The sequence below is a fragment of the Neophocaena asiaeorientalis genome, unplaced genomic scaffold (genome assembly GCF_003031525.2).
Source record: "Neophocaena asiaeorientalis asiaeorientalis breed wild unplaced genomic scaffold, Neophocaena_asiaeorientalis_V1.1 scaffold9, whole genome shotgun sequence".
NCBI lineage: Eukaryota > Metazoa > Chordata > Mammalia > Artiodactyla > Phocoenidae > Neophocaena > Neophocaena asiaeorientalis.
In genome coordinates, this window is record NW_020171825.1 from 935,119 (window position 1) to 955,089 (window position 19,971).

General features: G+C 35.9%; 1 protein-coding gene across 1 annotated transcript in view; it reads right to left on the reverse strand.

Moving 5' to 3' along the window:
- PCCA (propionyl-CoA carboxylase subunit alpha) overlaps positions 1-19,971 on the reverse strand; it is a 353,227-nt gene that overhangs the window by 197,272 nt on the left and 135,984 nt on the right. The window contains exons 10-12 of the mRNA XM_024739985.1: positions 18,778-18,880; positions 11,839-11,933; positions 6,311-6,461 (exon numbers count right to left, since the gene is read on the reverse strand). Coding sequence (XP_024595753.1) covers positions 6,311-6,461; positions 11,839-11,933; positions 18,778-18,880 — 349 coding nt within the window. The remainder of the gene's footprint in view (positions 1-6,310; positions 6,462-11,838; positions 11,934-18,777; positions 18,881-19,971) is intronic.

Consider the following 19,971-nt stretch of genomic DNA (forward strand, 5'->3'; position numbering starts at 1 on the left):
TAAAAGATAAAAGGGCCACTTCTTGCCTTAACAGTAGTAACTGGTAGATAATTAGGAATTTTGACCACAACTAGGGACAAAGAGGAGATCTCACAAGCCTTTAGAAGGAGAGAAAAATTTTTAATGATCAATAATCAGATGTATCTCAATATCAACAGTAGAAATTAAAAGAAAGCAATATAAGGCCTTCAAAAAGTCAATGAAAAATTATTTCCAATCCACAATTTTATATGCAAAATTCTAAAAGAAAACTTAGGAAAAAATTGTGACCTTAGGTCAGGCAAAGATTTCTCAGGAACTACATCAAAAGCACAATCCGTAAGTTAAAAACTTGGTAAATTGGGCTTCATCAAAATTAAAAAATTTTGTGCTTCAAATGACACCATTAAGAAAATAACAACGGGGGGACCTTCAAGATGGTGGAAGAGTAAGATCTGGAGATCACATTCCTCCCCACAAATACATCAAAAATACAACTACATGTGAAACAACTTCTACAGAACATCTACTGAACGCTGACAGAAGACCTCAGACTTCCCAAAAGGCCAGAAACTCCACACGTACATGGCCATGTGTCTGACAGAGTCTTGGTGCTCCTGTCAGGTGTCAGGCCTAAGCCTCTTAGGTGGGAGAGCCGAGTTCAGGACATTTGTCCACCAGAGACCTCCCGGACCCACATAATATCAACCAGTGAAAGCTCTCCCAGAGATCTCCATCTCAACACTAAGAGTCAGAGCCACTCAATGACCAGTAAGCTCCAGCGCTGGACACCCCATGACAAACAACTAGCAAGACAGGAATACAACCCCACCCATTAGCAGAGAGGCTGCCTAAAATCATAATAAGGTCAGAGACACCCCAAAACACAACACCAGACATGGTCCTGCCCACCAGAAAAACAAGATAGAGCCTCATCCACCAGAACGCAGGCACCAGTCCCCTCCACCAGGAAGCCTACGCAACCCACTGAACCAACCTTACCCACTGGGGGCAGACACCAAAAACAACGGGAACTACAAACCTGCAGACTGTGAAAAGCAGACACCCAAACACAGTAGGTTAAACAAAATGACAAGACAGAGAAATACACAGCAGGTGAAGGAGCAAGGTAAAAACACTCCAGACCAAACAAATGAAGAGGAAATAGGCAGTCTACCTGAAAAAGAATTCAGAGTAATGATAGTAAAGATGATCCAAAATCTTGGAAACAGAATGGAGAAAAAACAAGTAATGCTTAACAAGGACCTAGAAGAACTGAAGAGCAAACAAACAGTGACGAACAACACAATAAATGAAATAAAAAAATTCTCTAGAAGGAATCAATAACAGAATAACTGAGGCAGAAGAACAGATAAGTGATCTGGAAGATAAAATAGTGGAAATAACTACTTCAGAGTAGAATAAAGAAAAAAAAAAGGAAAGAACTGAGAACAGTCTCAGAGACCTCTGGAACAACATTAAACACACCAACATCCGAATTATAGGCGTTCCAGAAGAAGAAGAGAAAAAGAAAGGGACTGAGGAAATATTTGTAGAGATTATAGTTGAAAACTTCAAAAACTTCACATGGAAAAGTAAGAGTAATCAGAAAGAATATTCCTACTGGATACTGTATTATAATAAAAAGATATAACATCTAAAATAGTGTGGTACCAGCACATGAATAAACAGAAAGGTTAAAAAAAGAAAACAGTAAACATCTGCATACATATGAGAATTCAGTACATAATGAAAATGACTTCTAATTAATGTTGAAAAGAATGATTATTCAATAATGGCTGTGACAAACAGGTAACCATTTGAAAAAAATAAAATGAATTCCAGATGAACTGAAAATTTCACCAAGGAAGATGAAATTAGTACTAAAAGAAAACATGGAAGAAAAATGTTTCAATTATAATTGAGTAGGAAAAGTCTAAGTATATTACAACATCAGAAATGATAAAGAGATTTAGAAATTCAACTGCAAAATTTAAAAACCAAAATTTTCTCCCTAGGAAGAAAAAATATATACAAAGTCCAAAAGACAGGCGACAGGTGAGAGAAAAGTAGCCACAAATCATATCTGTATATTTTATATCTACATTCATTTGTTAATCCTGCCATGAAACAAACACAGTTCCTGGACTGGAGAAGGAAGCAATTGTTTACTCACAGAGCATCTTCACACCATTTCTCACACCCCAATTCCTCATGGGTCTAACGTCCCTGTGCGTGCAGAGGGTTGTCCACCTATCACAGGGGCAGAACCCCAAAAATATTTATCTCAGAGCTTAAATAAGAGTTGCTGGGGACTTCCCTGGTTGCGCAGTGGGTAAGAATCCGCCTGTCAATGTAGCGGACACGGGTTCGAGCCCTGGTCCGGGAAGATCCCACATGCCACAGAGCAACTAAGCCCGTGTGCCACAACTACTGAGCCTGCACTCTAGAGCCCACGAGCCACAACTACTGAGCCCATGTGCCACAACTACTGAGCCTGTGCACCTAGAGCCCATGTTCCACAACAAAGAGAAGCCCCCGCAATGAGAAGCCCGTGCACCGCAACGAAGAGTTGCCCCCACTCGCCACAATGAGAGAAAGCCCATGCACAGCAACGAAGACCCAACACAGCCGTAAATAAATAAATAAATAAATGTATTTGTTAAAAAAAGAGTTCCTGGCACGTCTGCCCTTCTTCATCTCTGGAGAGAGAGCAAACTTGGCTCTGGGAAGTAAACAAATCCTTCTGCGGAGAGAGGAGGAAGGCCTCTATTTACCAATCTGGAATGTCAACAAATGGCTCTGGGGAAAGATAATGCTTTCTCTCTAGCATTCTATCTTTAAAGCTGTTATCATTTAATCAGGTGCCAGAGGTCTTTGGTTAGAAAGCCCTCACTCTTTAAAAATGTGAAAATATTCATGGAGCAGTGCTTCCTGATGATATCACAAATGGCTAATTTCCCAAAAAAATAAAAACATCTGTAAGTCAATAAGAAAACCCAAAGGGCAAAGGAAATGTAAAGGAATCTATGAAGAAAAATTCATCCTCACTCATAATAAGAAAAATGAAAATGTGACACATTTTTCACTACCATACAAAGATCCAAAGGCAAAACTTGCCTTTTGGCCAGGCAAGTTCTTCTATAAAAGGCAACTTGATAATACTTCACTAAATTATAAAAGGACATATCCCTTTCCAGGCAATTCTACTTCCACATGTGCAAAATGATGACGTATAGGGTCTTTCAATAATTGCACTATTTGCTAGAGCAGAATACTGCAAAAATTATCGCTAGGAAACCAATGAAATTATATGACTGTACATCCATACAACTGAATATTAAAAATCACAAAAATGAAGAAGATAATGCTTTAAATTAGGTATGGAATACTACAAAAGATATATTTTTAAGTAAAACAAAGGTTGTCTCTGCAGGAAAAATACATGGTTGTGGTAACAAAAATGTGGTATGGGAAGTTGTTTTTCCAATGTATACTCTTCTGAACAATTTAGATTTTCTTTTAACCAAGTATTACCAATTCTTAGTATTTCAATTCAATGAAGTAGGAAACTATAAAGTTATTCAAGCAAAATTACATATAATTTATTTCATGAAAATAACATTTTAATAAAATGGTATTTTTTGGTAAAGTATCCATATCTATCCATCTTTCAAATGAAGACAGAAGGAAACAGGTGAGCATGGGTGGATACATATGTGCACTCCTACTAGGAGAAATGAACAGAGACCATTCCAAGCAAAGGGGTAACATGATAAAGGCACACAGAGGTCAAACTGAATTCAGGGAAAAGAAAGGAGAGATTAAGGCCACAGAGAAAAGGGACTTGTAATGCAAAAGCATTTGAATTTTATCTTTCAGCAAAGGCAAACAATGACTTTAAAAACAAACATATATGGGGATAGCATAGATAATCCTGATACATAAATTCTGACCAGACTGAGAATAAAACCAGTATTTATGCACCAAACGTGGTGACTTTCTCAGTGTTTCTCTTTAAGGAGAAACAGTATTTATTTCAAATATCGCTCTTAAGAAAATCCAGCAAAGTGAAGATGCTACTCACATTTCTATTACCAGGAAAAAATGTACAAATACTAAAGCTGGAAAAAGTGAGTTCAATCAGGAAATTTCAAGGAAAAAAAAAACACAAAGAAAATTATAGCTCTCCAGGCTCAAACTGAAACACTAATTAGAGATAACATATATCTTAGAAGATAAACAATGTGGTGAATGTGCCTTAAGTATTATAATTTAAGGTTAGCAAAGAAATTTGAAACAGAAAATCTACTACTAAAAGGACATTTGAATTGTTTAAACAATATCGGAAAGACGTCATTGAAGTATCTAAGAATGTCTTTCTGAATACTAATCCAAGATGCTTTTTCATGCTCCCATTCAGTTTCACCCTCCACCAGCAAATATCCCTCCATCACACAGATGCTTCTTAAAAAAATCAAAATTAATTTGTCTGGTAACTGACAAGATTACTGCCACTGGAAGCAAATGCAAGAGAGAAAAGAGATAGTTACACATTAAATGGGAGACAAATTATAAAAGTGCTATTAAACAGCATAAAATTAGGTACTATGAGATCTAATATAACATTCTTTATGAATTTCATTTTTTCCTGAAATTCATTTATAATCTTTTTTGAGGGTACTGAACATAATTTCCTGGCAAGCCATCCATGAAACAAACTATAAACGTAGGTACCTAAATGATTTAGACTCCCTACACAGAATTATTTGATAATAAATATCAACTTTTGGAAGTCTTATAACAAAAACAACCATGGGCCAAACTTAAAAAAACCTTACAGGCTGAGATAAATGAGCCAGAAACAAATAAAAAATAAATAGATTGAAAAAAAAATCAGAACGTAGTAACAAAGTGCCATAAACAAACACTTGTTATTAATTTTGCAAATTCTGTTAAATACCCCAACTAAACCATCTAGTATTCATTGTGCCTTGAATAAAATATACTGTAGTCACTTCAAATTGCATTCAGAATCGTATTACAAGCTATTAGTCTCATCATGACATAATAGTCTCCATTTTAATCAAAAACATGATTTCCCAGCTAATTATCTAATTAGACATTTTCATTATAAAGACATATTTTTAATCAAAATCAAATTAATCTTTAAAAGGCAAAATTCTGCCACTTCTAAAGATGTTCACAAGAATAGAATACAAGCTAAAAAAGTTATTTCAAGCAGGAGTATCGTAAGTTTTGAGCAAAAACTGAGGTTAATAACTATACAAACTATAAATATGTATTACCATTGGTCTCAAAATGCATCTAGATACATAAATTCTTCCACAGTAAATGAAAATCAGTCTCATGGTATAATCTCATAAGCACAATGTTGAGAAAAGAAACCAAATATAAAAATCATACAATATAATCCCACTGATTTAAAGTTTAAAAAAGAAACAGGCAAAATTAATTCTATTTCCTAGGTGTGCATAAATAAAAGGAAGAGCTATCCAGAAATGTAAGGAGATGTTTAGAATTCAGTCAGAATAGTAAATAAGAAGATGGAAGTGAAATCACTGAGAAGGGGAAGAAGTTGAGGGGCGGGGGTAAGAAGTGCTGGGCATTTTGGTACTTCCCGATCCTACTGAGGCTTACGTGAACTCTTGCTTTTAATAATTTTTTCAACTACACATTTGTATTCTATGTCATGTTCTGTATGTGTATGTTAGTTTACAATTTAAATCCAAGAAAAGGGGGAAGAAGGAAGGAAATAAAGCCACTAGTTACAGCACCAGTGGCTTCCAGAGACCTTGACTGAAACTGAGGAAGCATATCCCTAAAGTCAAATTCCAGGGCAGCCGCTTGATTTCTCAACCTCATAACTGTGGCAGAGGTGTCAGTTCCTCTAGAAGCCAGTTCTGAGGGTCATTCCTGCAAGTTCACTCTAGATACCCTTCCTTCCTCCGTCCCTTCCAATGACTGGTAAGCCCTTAATCCCTTTCTATTTATCGTATCTAGAGTAGTTTCTCTTATCAGCACATGAAACCTAACTAATGCACTTCATCAAGAAAGTTCAAGAAAAAAAAAAAAAAGGAATTTCCAATATGAAGTATTAACAGTAACAAAGCAGAAGGGCTAGACACTGACCATTAAATTAACCTGATACTTATCTGTCATTTCCAACAGATTTCTTAGCATAAGCATAAAAACTAAATATTTAACACTTTAAGGAGCTGATTTTTAGCTTTTATAACACAAGAAGGGGTGGTAAAGAAGGGAAAAGTATAGAGGCGTGGAGAGGAATGAAAACCAGAGTTTCTGTTACCTGGAGTCTCGTATTCATTTCCAAGAAATAAAAATTCTTTTTTGAGTCCACAAGGAATTCTACGGTTCCAGCAGAAGAATAATTTACTGCTTTGGCAAGGGCTACAGCTTGTTCTCCCATTGCTCTTCGAGTCTCAGAATCCAGAAAAAGGCTGCAAATAAGAAAGAGTAATTTCCTACATTTTGAACAAAAACTAAGTAATCTTTTGTGTGCATTACATAAAAATTTTCTTAAAGTTTACTCAGATATGATCATCTGTATCAACTTAAGATTTCATATTATATGCTTTATATATGCTTATAATGTATGCTTATTGTGTTATTAAGCATAACATGTTTAAATAAATCAACTTAAGATTTTTATAAAACATCTGAACTTTCCACACTACACTGCAACTTCAATCTATAAAATATACAATTACTTTAGCACAAGTAGTTGTTTCCTATGAGTAAAATTTAACATATATATTCATAATTTCTCCAAGTAAGATTGGAAGTCATGCCCTATAGAGAAAATGTGTGTTAGGTGAGCTTCCTTCAGGCAAGCATTATAGCGCTGTGGGCCAAGACGGTGAGTTCAAGGTTAATGAATCAATAGTATGTATTAAAATAAGGTGTCTTTCAACAGAAACACATACAAAACTAGGTTATGTATTAATCGGTTGATGAAAATGTTCTGATGAGAGGCTCACAGAAACTTAATTCTGTATTTCCCCTAGGAGCAATGCTTCAGTATTTATTAATTCAGTGTTCACAGTGACTTTATAAAATATAACTACCACAGGACTTCCCTGGTGGCGCAGTGGTTAAGAATCCGCCTGCCAGTGCAGGGGACATGGGTTCAAGCCCTGGTCCGGGAAGATCCCACATGCCGCAGAGCAACAAAGCCCATGTGCCGCAAATACTGAGCCTGCGCTCTAGAGCCCGTGAGCCGCAACTACTGAGTCCATGTGCCACAACTACTGAAGTCCTCGTGCCTAGAGCCTGTGCTCCGCAACAAGAGAAGCCACCGCAATGAGAAGCCCGTGCACTGCAGCAAAGAGTGGCCCCTGCTCGCTGCCAACTAGAGAAAGCCTGCACGCAGCAACGAAGACCCAACACAGCCAAAAATTAATTAATTAATTTAAAAAAAAACATAACTACCACAAATAACAAGAATCCACTGTACATCTAATAAATCCTCAAAACTTTTGTTTCACAATAAAAAAGCACCTTCCAGCAGGCAAGTAAAAGGGTTTCAATGAACCCTGAAAAGAATATTATCAAATCATTTCTGCATTTTCACATATTTTGCTTCTACACAAAAAAGGCTCTGAGAAATAAAACACTGACTACTTTTCTATTTATGGATTAAAATTATTCTCAAATGTGTAAGATTTAGATGACATTTTATGAACTTTTTATTATGGAAGAATATAATGAACTTGCACATACCTGTTTCCCATATGTAACAATTATTACTACATAGCTATTCTTGTTTTGTCTATGCTGCATGTCCACTTTTCTACCAGCTCCCCCCCTTTTTTTTTGGCTGTGCCACGCAGCTTATGGGATCTCAGTTCCCCGACAGGACTGAACCCAGGCCACGGCAGTGAAAGTCCGGAATCCTAACCACTAGGCCATCAGGGAACTCCATTTTTTTTTTCTTTTTTAAAGCAAATCCCAAATTAGGTATTACTTCTTCCATAAAAAAAACTTCCGTATCTGTTTCTATAAGTACTCTTTTATAACATAATCACACTTTTAAAATTAACAAGAACTCCTTAATAGCTTTAATATCCAGTTAGTATTCAAATTTCCTGGATTATCTTGTAAATATCTTTTTAGAGCTAATAACTTTGAATCAGGATCCAAATAAGATCTAGCCACTGCATTTGACTGGTTTTTAAATCTTTATGATGCTTTTAACTTGTAATGCCCTCTTCTTTTTTTTTTTAAGCCAAGGATCTGCTCATTTTCCTGTCTCATTCCTCTACATGCAATGTTCACAAGGTCTTTTAACATTACATTTCTATTTCTTGTAAACTGCTGATTAGATCTAGAGCCTTGAATAGATTCAGGTTTGACTGGTTGAAGGGGAGGCAAGGATACTTCACAGATGGGAAGTGTACTTCATACTGTCTCCCCGTTGATGACATCAGGATTCATCATTGGATTCAGATGTTATGAATCTTATCTACCTATTATAAATAACAGCTCTGCATTAACCTAACAGATATAGGCATAGGTGACATTTCAACAATAATGGCTGACAAAATTAATGCAACCAAAAAGAAAAAAAAAGGAAATGCAACTAAAGATTAACATCGTAACATTTGGATAATCTCAAGCACAGGTGAGCAGAACTATTTTTGTCCTGTCTGGTCTTATTCTTTCCCTTGTCATAAACTCTGCTAGTGATACTCAGAGCTGCAAGCAAGCTCACCACTGCACTCAAAGCACAGAGGGAGATTCTTACTCCAGGAATTGAAAACTGCATATTCCATTTATTTTAATATTTCACAATACACAAATACATATCAGGTCACTATTAACAATTGGTTCTAGTTTTTTTTCCTACTGCTTTAAGTTTTCCTTGGATTTTTCTCTCAATTAATAGATGAGATGTTCATATGAAAAACTTACATTTCTAGAGAAAGAAAGGAAACAAATAAAAATCAAGGTTCCCAGTCTGTGAAAGATTTCTATCCCAGGTAAGACTTGAGTGGATTTCCAATAAAAAGAGAAAGTTAATTATATTGGAAGTGTTAAGACAAGAAGATAAGAAAACATAAGACTACAAAACTGGTGTGTCAGAGACTATTACTGTTCTACCATCATCCCCTGTCCCCTTTTTCCATTCAACTAGCTGGGCACATGGTGACTTCGGGAAAACAGACATATCCCAGACTCCTTAGGAAAGTACCTAACTTCGGATCACTGCCAAGTCAACAACGCTGGCAGGTTCTAGGACTCTTCCTAAAGACACAGAACATTCCTTTTGGTTCTCTTCTTCCATTCGTCTTACATGGGCCAAGAGATAAAGGGCTACACCCCATGTAGGCCACAAAGGGCTGTTCTTCACAGCATGGTGAAGATGGGAAGGACTCTGAAAGGTGCATGTTTTGGGGGAGGAAATCAGGGTATGAAGATGGACAAATGAAGGTTGAGATGCCCATCAGATATCAAAATGTAGGTGTTGAGTAGACTGTTGGATATTTAAATCTATAATTTGGGGGGGGATATAGGATTTGATTTTTAACAATACTCTGTGATTTTAAAAATCCACTCATATTCAGACCTAATCTTTTCAGAAATCACACGCACACATTTTTTCAAGGCACACTGGCTATGCTGATTAAGCTACAATTGGTTATATTCCTTAATGTCTAGTTACTAAATATACCAATGAACACTCAACTGCGGATTTTTAAGAACTAAGAGGAAACCAGAATATATATAAATACCAAACTAGTGTCAAAGTAGAAATGAAGCTCCATGAAATTGCTACACCAAACACATGACAGGTGGCTTGGAGAAGTGCCCAAAGTAGTTCTGATGAATCAAGGAATCTCTAAGAACCATGTCCCAAAAGCCTTTTCATGGTAGGATAAACTCGGGAAATTCAGGATCAACTTTATGAAACTTTTGCCAACTGGAGAGCCTAGAAGGTAGGTATCCCAGAAATTCCACGTGCTCAGACACACCAACAGGGTCTAGGCTACCTAGAAGACTATGGGAGTCAGAATGGGTTATCACCCCACTTTTTCCTCTAATGAAACCCCAACTTCTTGTTCAAGTATTCTCTCACTTTCATGCACTGAAGTACTGAGAAAGATCAAGTGGCAAATTCTTAATTATAAAAATATACATTAAGACCACTTCAAACTAAAAAGCTTCTACACAGCCAAGGAAACTATCAACAAAATGAAAAGGTAACCTACTGAATAGAAGAAAACATTTGCAAATCGTATGTCTGATAAGGGGTTAGTACTCAATATACATAAAGAATTCATACAACCCAATAACAGGAAAAAAATCTGATTTTAAAATGGGCAAAAGATCTAAATAGACACTTTTCCAAAGAAAACACACAGATCACCAACGCACACATGTAAATGTGCTCAACAGCACAGATCATCAGGGAAATGTACATCAAAACCACAATGAGATATCACCTCACACCTGCTAGGATGGCTATTATCAGAAAGACAAGAAATAACAAGTGTTGGCAAGGATGTGAAGAAAAGGGAACCCTTGTGCACTGTTGGTAGGAATGTAAATTGGCGCAGCCATTATGGAGGAGAGTATGGAAGTTACCTTAAAAGTTAAAAACAGAACTACCATATGATCCAGCAATTCCACTTCTGGGTACATATCCAAAGAAAACAAAAACACAAACTTGTAAAGAAACATGCACCCCCATGTTCACTGCAGCATTATTTATAATAGCCAAGACATGGAAACAACCTAAGTGTCCACTGATGTATGGATGAAGAAATGTGGTATATGTATATATATATATATGTATATATATGTATGTATATTATATATATGTATATATATACACACACCACATACACATATGCAGTGGAATATTATTCAACCATAAAAAAGAATGGAATCTTGGCAATTCCCTGGTAGTCCAGTGGTTAGGACTCCGTGCTTTCACTGTCAAGGGTGTAGGTTCAATCCCTGGTCAGGGAACTAAGATCCTACAAGCTGTATAGCCAAAAACAAAAACCCCAAAACCAAAAAGGAATGAAATCTCGCCATTTGTGACAACATGGATGGACTTTGAGGGCATTATGCTAACTGAAATAAGTCAGACAGAGAAAGACAAACACTGTATGATCTCAGTTATACGTGGAATCTTTAAAAAAAAAAAACAAGCTCATAGATGCAGAAATCAGATTGACGGTTGAGGGGGACATAAACAGTACAAACTTACAGCTATAAATAAGTCGTTGAGATGCAATGTACAGCATGGTGACTATAGATAATACTGTATTGCTTATTTGACAGTTGCTAAGAGAGTAGCTCTTAAAAGTTCTCATTACAAAAAAAAAAATTCTGTTAACTATATATGGTGACGGATGTTAACCAGACTTCCTATGGTGATTTCACAATATATACAAATATCGAATCGTTACATTGTAAACCTTAAACTAATATAATATACTTGACCCCTGAACAACACAGGTTTGAAGTGCAAGGATCCATTTACACTTTTCAATACTAAATATTACAGTACTACAAGATCCAAGGTCAGTTGACTGCAGATACAGAGGAACCACATATACAGAGGGCTTACTTTAAACGTTACATGTGGATTTCCAATTGCATGGAGGGTCAGCATCCTTAACAACTGTGCTGTTCAAGAGATAATTATGTGTCAATTATACCTCAATGAGGAGAATTTTTAATATATACACACTAATACATTCTACTATTACTATTAAAGCAATTTTAGCTAATAAAATGGGAAAGAAATATGTGAAATATATAAAAATCAGACTACTATAAAGTTTCCCTGGGAGAAGCTCTTACCTTGGTGCTTCCTCTACCACCTTCTGATTTCTTCGCTGAATTGAGCACTCTCTTTCATTGAGCCACAAAGCATTCCCATGTTTATCACCTAAAACCTGAAAGAGCAATAATACCACTTGAAAAATTACAGAGCCATCTCCATAGCATATGTGCCCAATTAACATTTTCTCCACGCAACACCCCTTGGATTTTAATACTCCAACCTCATAAAACATATATACCTCTCAAATACAGTCTTCTTTTGGTTGACATTAATGGAGGAAAATTTTATATTTACCACTCCAAAACTCAACTGAACACTTTTTTTTTTTTTTTTGCTGCACGCGGGCCTCTCACTGTCGTGGCCCCTCCCGCCGCGGAGCACAGGCTCCGGACGCGCAGGCCCAGCGGCCACGGCTCACGGGCCCAGCCGCTCCGCGGCACGCGGGATCCTCCCGGACCGGGGCACGAACCCGTGCCCCCCGCATCGGCAGGCGGACTCTCAACCACTGCGCCACCAGGGAAGCCCTCAACTGAACACTTTTATTAAGACTTGAGGAAAAAATTCTCATCTTACATTTCCAATACACTGGGTAAAATATGAGAATCAATTGTACCAATTTTGTGAGGGACAATGAGTATCAATAAAGGGAATATATTCTAGATTTCAAGGGCACGTAGGAGAGCTGCAAGGATTATTACAAACATCTGTTTGTTGTTAATATTATCACGTCTGTTGATCAGGAAATGCTATTTCATTTACAACCAGTATGTGGTCTGTTACTTATATATGGATATTTTTACTGTGCTTTATTTTTGTTATAAGAAACTGGTAAAAGGTCTGGGGTTAATATATAACATTATGTTTTTTCCCATTTGTAATAATGGGAAACAAACTGGAGTTTTTAATTTTAATAAAAATTTTAATAAAAATATATCCCAAATACTGAATGGGACATACTTTTACTTTAAAAAAAAAAAAAATCACTGTTTATCTGAAATTCAAATTTAACATATATCTTATTAGCTAAATCTGGAAACAGTAAAACATGCTCTTTATTAATGTTTTTGCATAGAATATTTGATCAGAAATAGATTAATCTATTTTCATGATTAAGGAGTAGATGCATACTATTGAATGCATATATTTAAGTTCACGGGGGTAAAAGCTCTTCTAGAAGCCAAAATCAAGGCACTAACTTAAGCTCCAAACAGCCATGCCACCTCTCTGGGCAAGTCACTGTTTTCCCATGCATTATAAACAGTAGATAATGTCATCTTAATATTTTATATGGCTGCTGAAAACATCAAATCAAAAGAAATCATGGTTTAACAAGTATAATAAACTATAAAATGAACAGTTAATAAATGACTACAAGGTTAATTTTTAGGAAATAAAACCTACCTAAACCTCAAGAATGCTTCCAAAGGAAAATATTAATGAAATGCCAGTAAGCCGGAATTTTATTTCTAAGACGCAAAGGTGACTGCATGAAGTACATCTAGAACTATTTTTAAACGTTAAATTTATTCTACCTCCTTTTTTATTCTAATTGACGTGGAAGTGAAAGTAGACTTAGTCTCCAAGAAATAAAGCCACAATAACCAAGAATTCTTAGAAACATTTTCAACTGTAAAATATCAGATTCAAATATACAAAGAATCAAGTTTGTTTTTCCCTGAAGTCTGTGTAACTGTGCCACGCAGCTTGTGGGATCTTAGTTCCCAGGCCAGGGCAGTGAAAGTGCCAAGTCCTAAACACTGGACAACCAGGGAATTCCATTAATCAGATGAAGAGACAAAGTAACCAGAAAACATCATAAATAAAAAGTGCTTGTAAGGGAAGTTAATACTTAAACACATCATGAGTTTTTTAAAATTTTAATATAGCCCTTTACAGATATGCACGTACTGAATATGGAAAGATCTCCCAGATATACTGCTTACTGAAAAAGCTTTATCATAACAGACTGCTCCACATAATGGCAAGCCCTTTAACATCCATGGATCCAGCCCATAAAATGCCATCAGTGCCCTGGTTTAAACCACACAGAGCTGTGCCATTCCTATTGCCAGTACACAGTTTCAGCACGAGAAAGAAGAGAGTATGTGATAGCTCATGTGAAAAACAATAGTTGATACACATGTATATACTTCACAGACTATGGCAGGATATTCAAAAAACAGTAACAGTGCCTGCTTCTAGGGATAGAAACCAGGGGACTTGGAGACAAGGGTGAAAGAAGGCTTACTTTTCATTGAATACCCTTTATCATGTGCACAAATTATCTAACATTAATTAATTAAAACTGAAGAAAGTAAGTAAAAAACCTTCCAAGTGTAGATCAGATATGGGAAACATCTGTGTTGCCTATTTAAGTTACTGGGAGATATTTTCACCCAAGTTTAAAAATATCGGCTAGGATATACGCCATAGTTAATTAAAATAAACTAAAAGCTTATGTAGAAATATAATTATTTAAAACAATTGAACAAACATTTACTGAGTATTAATAATGTGAAGGACACTGCCTGGTTGCTAGGGAAAACAAATGAATAAGATCCAGCCTCTGTCCTCAAGGACTTCTTCATCTATGAGGAAAGTTTGATAGCTAAAGATAAAATGGTGTAAGTGGTCTTGGAATAGCACAAGTAAGTGCTAGATGGGGAATATAGAGAAGGGGGAAAAATTAATTTTACCTCTAGGATCTTACAGGAAGGGTAGCCCAAATATCTCCCCTAAATTACAGACTTAAATATCCAACAGTCTACTCAACACCTACATTTTGATATCTAATGGGCATCTCAACCTTCATTGGTCCATCTTCATACCCTGATTTCCTCCCCAAAAACATTTACCTCTCACAGTCTTTCCCTTCTCAGTAAGACAGTCCCATTCTTATAATTCGTCAGGCCAAAAGCCTAAAACTATCTTTGATGCCTTATTTTTTTCTTATACATCACATCTGATCTTTAGAAAATCTGGTCTACCTTCACAAAATATCCAGAATTCAATCACATCTCACCACCTCCACCACACGCTGGCCCAAGGTGCTACCCTCTCCCACAAGAATTATTACAAAACCCTCCAAAGGGATCTCTCAGCTTAAATTTCTGGGTTTCGATTGCTAAGAACCATTGAATACTGTGTGCCTCCCTTTTTCTACCTTGTTGAATAGGGGGTATTCATTGCAGTGTCATATCCTTTACTCATCATTGTATTTTTGATAACTGAGTGTCACACTGTCTTTAAATACAGAGATCTTCACATCACAAAAACTGCTCTTGAGAATCCATACACAAGAAGTCTCGTCTATACCTGAACCAAGTCTGAAGATGAGATTCTGGTCTTGGAAGGAAGGTAGGTATATTCTGCCTATGGAAGGACATGAGCATTGGGGGCCGCAGAAAGGGTTGTGATAACTAGTATCCAAAAACAGCCCTGAATATAACAAACCCTGGTATGCGCACCCTTGCATAAGCACTTATGGCAATGATTCTAGGCTGGCCAAGTGACTTGCAAACTGCAACAAAAGTGCTCCTGTGCCACCTAAACTTTAAAAGACAGAATGGCCACTTCACATAGCTCTGATACTCAATGTAAGAAGTCTGGATATCCTGATAGAAATCCCACATGGAGAAGTCATGTGGAAATGCCCCAAGAATGAATAAAGAGAGAAAGAGAGAGGCCCAGCTGTCCCATGTCCTGGCTGACCTCACCTTCAAGTCAATCCTCCAAGGCACTAACGCTGGATGTTCCAAACCAGTCAAGCCCCAACATGACTACTGCCCCAGTGGACAGACACCTAGTGAGGCAAAAGATGTGCCCAGCCGAACCAAATCAACCCACAGAATTATAAGAAATAGTTAAATGTTGTGTAGTTTTTTTCATTGTGGCAAAAATATAGGTAAAATTTACCATTGTAAACTTTTTTTTTTTGTGCGGTACGCGGGCCTCTCACTGCTGTGGCCTCTCCTGTTGCGGAGCACAGGCTCCGGACGCGCAGGCTCAGCAGCGATGGCTCACGGGCCCAGCCGCTCCGCGGCATGTGGGATCTTCCCGGACTGGGGCATGAACCTGCGGCCCCTGCATCGGCAGGTGGACTCTCAACCACTGCGCCACCAGGGAAGTCCCACTGTAACCATTTTTAAGTGTACAACTCAGTGGCATTAAATAAGTACATTCACATTGTTGTACAACCTTAAATGTTTCAAATCACTGTATTTTGGGATGGTTAATCACTCAGCAATAGATAACCAAAACACAAAAAATAAACAAGTGGATTTAAAAAGGACACTGGATACAAGATTAATACATAAAATCCAATTGTTGCTACATATAAGCGACAATCAATAGGTAAATGAAATTTAGAAAATAACATTTATAATAGTGTCAAAACTTATCAGACATCCAGGAATAAATCTAATGAAAGATAGATAAAACCTCTACACTCCAAACTACAAAAAAATGCTGAGAGAAATTAAAGATATAAATACATGAAGAGATATTCTAGTTCATGGCTTATAAAACTCAATATTGTTAAGATGTTAATTCTCCCCAGAATAATCTCTAGATTCAATATAATCCAAATCCCATCTGATGTGGGGAGAGGGTGGGAATGTAGGTAGAAGGTAGAGACAGATTGACAAGACAAAGTCTAAAGGTTACAGGGAAACTCAAAGAATATAAAAAAAGCCAACATTATCTGAAGAAAAACAATAAATTTAGAGCACTTACAGTACCAGATTTTTACACTTACTACAAAAGCAAAATAATTAAGACAGTGACCAAATGTCACTTAATTTACAGCAAATGTACACCACAATAAATGATGCTGGAAAAATTGGGTATGAGAATGTAAGAAAATTTACTTTGACTCCATCTCACATCAAACAAACAAAAAATTCAAAGAGAGTAACAGGCCTAAATACCAAACCTAAAACAATAAAGCTCCTAACTTGGGTACGCAAATTGGACTTAAACTGGACTTCAACAAAATTGAGAACTTCTATTCCTTGAAAGACATTATTAATAAAGTGAATAGGTAAGTCACAGATGGGGGGAATATATGGGGTGTGTGTGTGTGTGTGTGTGTGTGTGTGTATGGTGAAGGACTCATAATCAAAATAGATATAGAACCCTGAACACTCAATAATTCCAAAAAATCTAATTTGAAAAAGGGGAGCAAGGGTGAGACTTGAGCAGTCGCTTCACAAGATAAGATATCCAGTTTTGGTCAATCAACGTATAAAAACATGCTCAGCATCAATATTCATCAGGGAAATGCAAATTACAAGAGATACTATTACATGTCCAACAAAATGGCTAAACATTAAAAAACTGAGAACAGGCTGAACTGGAAACATTCATATATCATGGGCAGGAGTATATTTTATTGATAGAACAACCACAGTATCTATTAGAACTAAACATAACCTGACCATGTAATTCAACAATCCCTCTCCTCAGTATATGCGAAAGTATGTATGTTCAGAAAAAGACATAGCAGTTTATTCATAACATCAAAAAATGGAAACAACCTAAAGGTTCACCATCAGAAAAATGGATACATTGCAGGTTATTCAAATAATGGAACACCACAGAGCAATTCTTGAGTGAATGATAATGCACAGCCTCATGAACCTCAGATATGATGTTGTGTGAAAGAAGCCAGCACAAGCAAGAATGTACCATATGATTCCATTTATATGCAGTTTAAGAACAAACAAAAACAATCTATGGTATTAGATGTCAGAACAGCAGTTAATTTTGGTGGCTAAGGAGAAGGACTGACTGGAAGTGGTATGAAAGAATCTTTTGATATAACGGAAATGATCCATATACAGATCTGGATGGTTGTTACACAGTTATATATGTATATAAATAAATTTTTACTAAATTGTACACTTAGGTGGACTTCACTGTATATGTGATATTTCAATTTAGAATATCTAAAAACAAAAACTAACGAACAAAACAAAATCTGCTAGCCTCAGAAAGAAATACATTACGTTCAATGTTTTAAAAATATAAATGGATTATATGTTTGCAATTTGTTTTTTCCACTCTGGAAGATTTGAGGATCTACATGAAGATTTCCTAACTAGAAATAATATCTATGTAAAGTGATGATTAAACTTAGAAAACACAATGACAAAATCTAAGACTTTGTTTTATTATGCCCCATCAGAAAGTTACAAGGGCAGCAAATAACCTTTTATTTAATTTTCTGGAACTCTATCCACACAAAATTAAGAAAAAAATAATAATACTTTCATTTCAATATGATTTCTAATCTGATATTTATATTTTATCAATTTCAATTGTTACATATCAATTCATAGCCACAATGTGTAAAATTAGCACAAGGCATTTCTGACAGAAAAACAAAAATTTCGGCAGACTTTCCTTCTTCGTCTGTGTTTTATTTCAGAAAAAAAAACATTTTATTTTGCTGAAAGCCACACCTCCACAACCACTTTAAAAGATGGATTACAATCTTAATCTGAGTAGAAGAAATGATTTATTCGTCTCTATCCAATAGCAGAACGCCTGCCACAATAAGCCACACAGACATCTGTGAACTGAAATGATATAAGCGTCCAGGTCAGGCACTTTTCTTTTAAAAATGCCCCAAAGTGGCCCAGTATCAGAAGGGGACTGAGTGCGCCTCTAGGTAGAATATATTCTGCCTGGACGGACATCTTGTGACTATTGCTTTCTGGAGCTGGGCTTCTGTATCATTCCCCATCCAATCAACATTCTGGCACTTTGAAAAAAGGATACCAGACTCCAAAGGGAGGCGATCAACTTATGTACATTCTCTACTTCATACTTATTCGAACATACCGGAACTTTCACAATCATTGTAAATGTAAGAAAGGATGTGTTTCTAATAGGAGTAAGTAATATTATTTTAAAGTTATAATAATTCAAAAGATATCTTAAAATGTACCAACCTGGACTTCTATATGACGAGGGTTATCAATAAATTTTTCTATTAGTAGCCTATCATCACCAAAACTAGAAGCAGCTTCCTGAGATGAAAATCTAAAACCATCCCTGTAAAGAAAAACAAAACAGTCAAATGAACACAAAACAAATACAGCCCTCAATATAAAAGAAAACTAATTAAAGGTTTATTTGTGCTTACTTCTGAACAAAGCAGAGAAAAATTCACTTATATTATACAAATAACTCAATTAATTTTGGTTGAACAACTCTTCTACTCACTAGCTCTGTGACTCTGGGTGAATGCTTTAATTTCCCTGATCCTAGATTTTTATAGAAACAAGAATACCAATACTTATTTCACCAACTGTTAAAAATGAGGTATTTTTAATAAACCATACAAATCATATAAAATTTCATTTCTTTGACCTTACTATACCTTAATTCCACTAATAAAAATATATAAAATTGCATATACACTTGACTCAAAAGTCAGAAGATGCACACAAAAATGTAAAGGACCTAGACGACTGCACAACTGGGGCAAAGCCACAGCAAATATACTCAGTAAGAATACAAAAGGAGGGTCCTCAAGAAGACTCCCTGATATTTTAAATACACAACTTTAAAAGCAATGACCTCCCACACATCCATACAGATCATTACAATTTTATCTTCTTTAAAATTGTTCAAAAATAATAATTAAAAGAGAAAAGTTCGATTTTTTAAAATAAAAATATGAATTTAATTATTGCTTTGTATATTTTATTTCCAAACTATAACTTAAACATTATCATTATTAAAATATGCTTACTAAAGTCATACACGTTGAAATTTCACTCAGTCTATTAAAAACTCAAACTTGCTTACCTAACACTAACTAGAGTATGTTATATTCCATTCACTGATATACTCGAGTATAAAATTTAATTCCTTTTATATGTAATTAATAGTTTCTTAATCTTCAAATCAAATACCTGTATTTAATGTTCAACATTAAAATTCTTTTAATCCTTTCATTTGCAAACACTCCATCTGGCAATATTAGAAATAACTATCTCATTTGTTTGTGTGCTTGGAAAATACAACATTGCAAGTAAACACAGACTAGAAGGATAAATTTGAAAACATATTGCAAAAATTTCTATTTCTCAGCATTCTCAGAAAAAAGGTATCACGTTTTCTTAGTCCTCCATTACGCC